Source organism: Poecilia reticulata, linkage group LG7, assembly GCF_000633615.1.
Source record: "Poecilia reticulata strain Guanapo linkage group LG7, Guppy_female_1.0+MT, whole genome shotgun sequence".
NCBI classification, from domain to species: Eukaryota; Metazoa; Chordata; class Actinopteri; order Cyprinodontiformes; family Poeciliidae; genus Poecilia; species Poecilia reticulata.
In genome coordinates, this window is record NC_024337.1 from 13,733,151 (window position 1) to 13,734,690 (window position 1,540).

A 1,540-nucleotide genomic window follows, 5' to 3' on the forward strand; every position below is an offset into this window, starting at 1 on the left:
ACATTCACACATACACAGGAATGTAGTAATTTAAAACTAATACAACTTACATCCTCTATAAGTCACAGCTTGTTMTTTGTAAAATTATTAATTTTCTAAAAGTCATCTAGCTAAAGACAAAGAGGAAACAGTTGTTTATTCCATCATTTTTAATGTAAATGAAGAAGAATATCAGAGCAGAAGTAATGCATCGAGTGCAGCAACACTGAAACTCTCCTGAAAGACATAAACAGAAAAAATATTGTTTTGTTCTACAAAGCTTTATTCACAAACTTCTTGTTGTTTTTTTTTCCAGAAATGAACCAGGAAGTAAGAGGAGAAAGAAATTTAGAGAATTTAGGTGAGAAGCTGGGTTAAATTAATATTTATTCTGAAGCATCAAGTTTAATTTATGACTATATTAAAACTTTTATATTCTACAATGACATTAACTACTGACTGTTTTTCTCCTCAGTAGTTCTGCAGGATGGAGAAACTGGGGGACCCTTCTACAGAAAGGAAGGAGGAAGCATCACAGTTACATGTGAATTTCGTTACACAGGAACCAAAAGGTTCTTCTGTAAGRAAACTTGTGAAGGACAAAATATTCTCATTGAAACAACTAAAGACAGAGATCAGAGAGGAAGATTCAGCATCAGATATAAAAAAAGAAGTCGTACTGAATCTGATTTTCTACATGTGAGCATCACAGATCTGGAACCGTCAGACTCAGGACGGTACCGGTGTTGCTCAGATGGAACCTGGGCTGGAACTCTATATGATGATTTTAATCTTGTTGTGACTGAAGGTGAGTTTTCTGGTTCACATATTTWGCTCAGATTTTCAACAGATCAACTTTAAAAGTCCAACATGTTTAAACTGCGACTCATGAAGACAAACATCCATCATCAGAATATAAATTTAGCCAGTTGTTGTGATTCTGTTTCTTTCTCACATCTTGAGATTCTTCAGAACCAAAATTGACTCCAAGACCTTTTAGGAGATCAACTTTTCTCCCAGCAGCTTCAACAACAACAACAACAACATCAACATCAACAACAACAACTCAGACTCAGAGTTTCTCTCCTTCTCCATCTGAAACCATCAAATCCTCTGGTAAATCAGCTGCAGCTTCAGGTTCATCATCTGTTCATGTTTATTAGATGTTTATTTGATGATTCGGATCAGAGACTCATAAAGGAGAAACTAAGAAATAAAGAAACTATTGTTAAAAACACAGTTAGAACTTTGCAGATAATGTAACAAAAACAATTCTTAACTACAACAGAGACGAGTTGATTTGAATTTAGTAAAACAGTGAAAAATGTCTGGGAGTTTAGTGTTGAATTATGTTTGAATCAAAGGCTGAGAGGCAAACAGAGCAGGAATCATGAAGCAAAAGGAGGAAAAGGAGAAGCAGAAAGAACCAAGATGTTGGACACAAAGTGTAAAATGTTTACAGAGCTCTAAGAACCTGTAGTTTACTGGACGGACACAACAACAAAACGCTGAATAGATAAAAAACAATAAAACCTGGAGAATCTGATCAGTGCAGATCATT

General features: G+C 34.9%; 1 protein-coding gene across 2 annotated transcripts in view; it reads left to right on the forward strand.

Moving 5' to 3' along the window:
• LOC108166403 (triggering receptor expressed on myeloid cells 1-like) overlaps window positions 1–1,248 on the forward strand; it is a 7,948-nt gene extending 6,700 nt beyond the window's left edge. Inside the window, exons 2-4 of one of the 2 annotated variants that reach the window (XM_017305559.1) lie at window positions 296–340; window positions 458–787; window positions 943–1,248. In XM_017305559.1, the coding sequence (XP_017161048.1) occupies window positions 296–340; window positions 458–787; window positions 943–1,142 (575 nt within the window). In that variant the 3' untranslated portion in view covers window positions 1,143–1,248. Of the gene's footprint in view, window positions 1–295; window positions 341–457 lie in introns of both variants that reach the window. The other variant, XR_001776745.1, reaches the window with a different exon arrangement.
• Window positions 1,249–1,540: the final 292 nt, after the last annotated feature.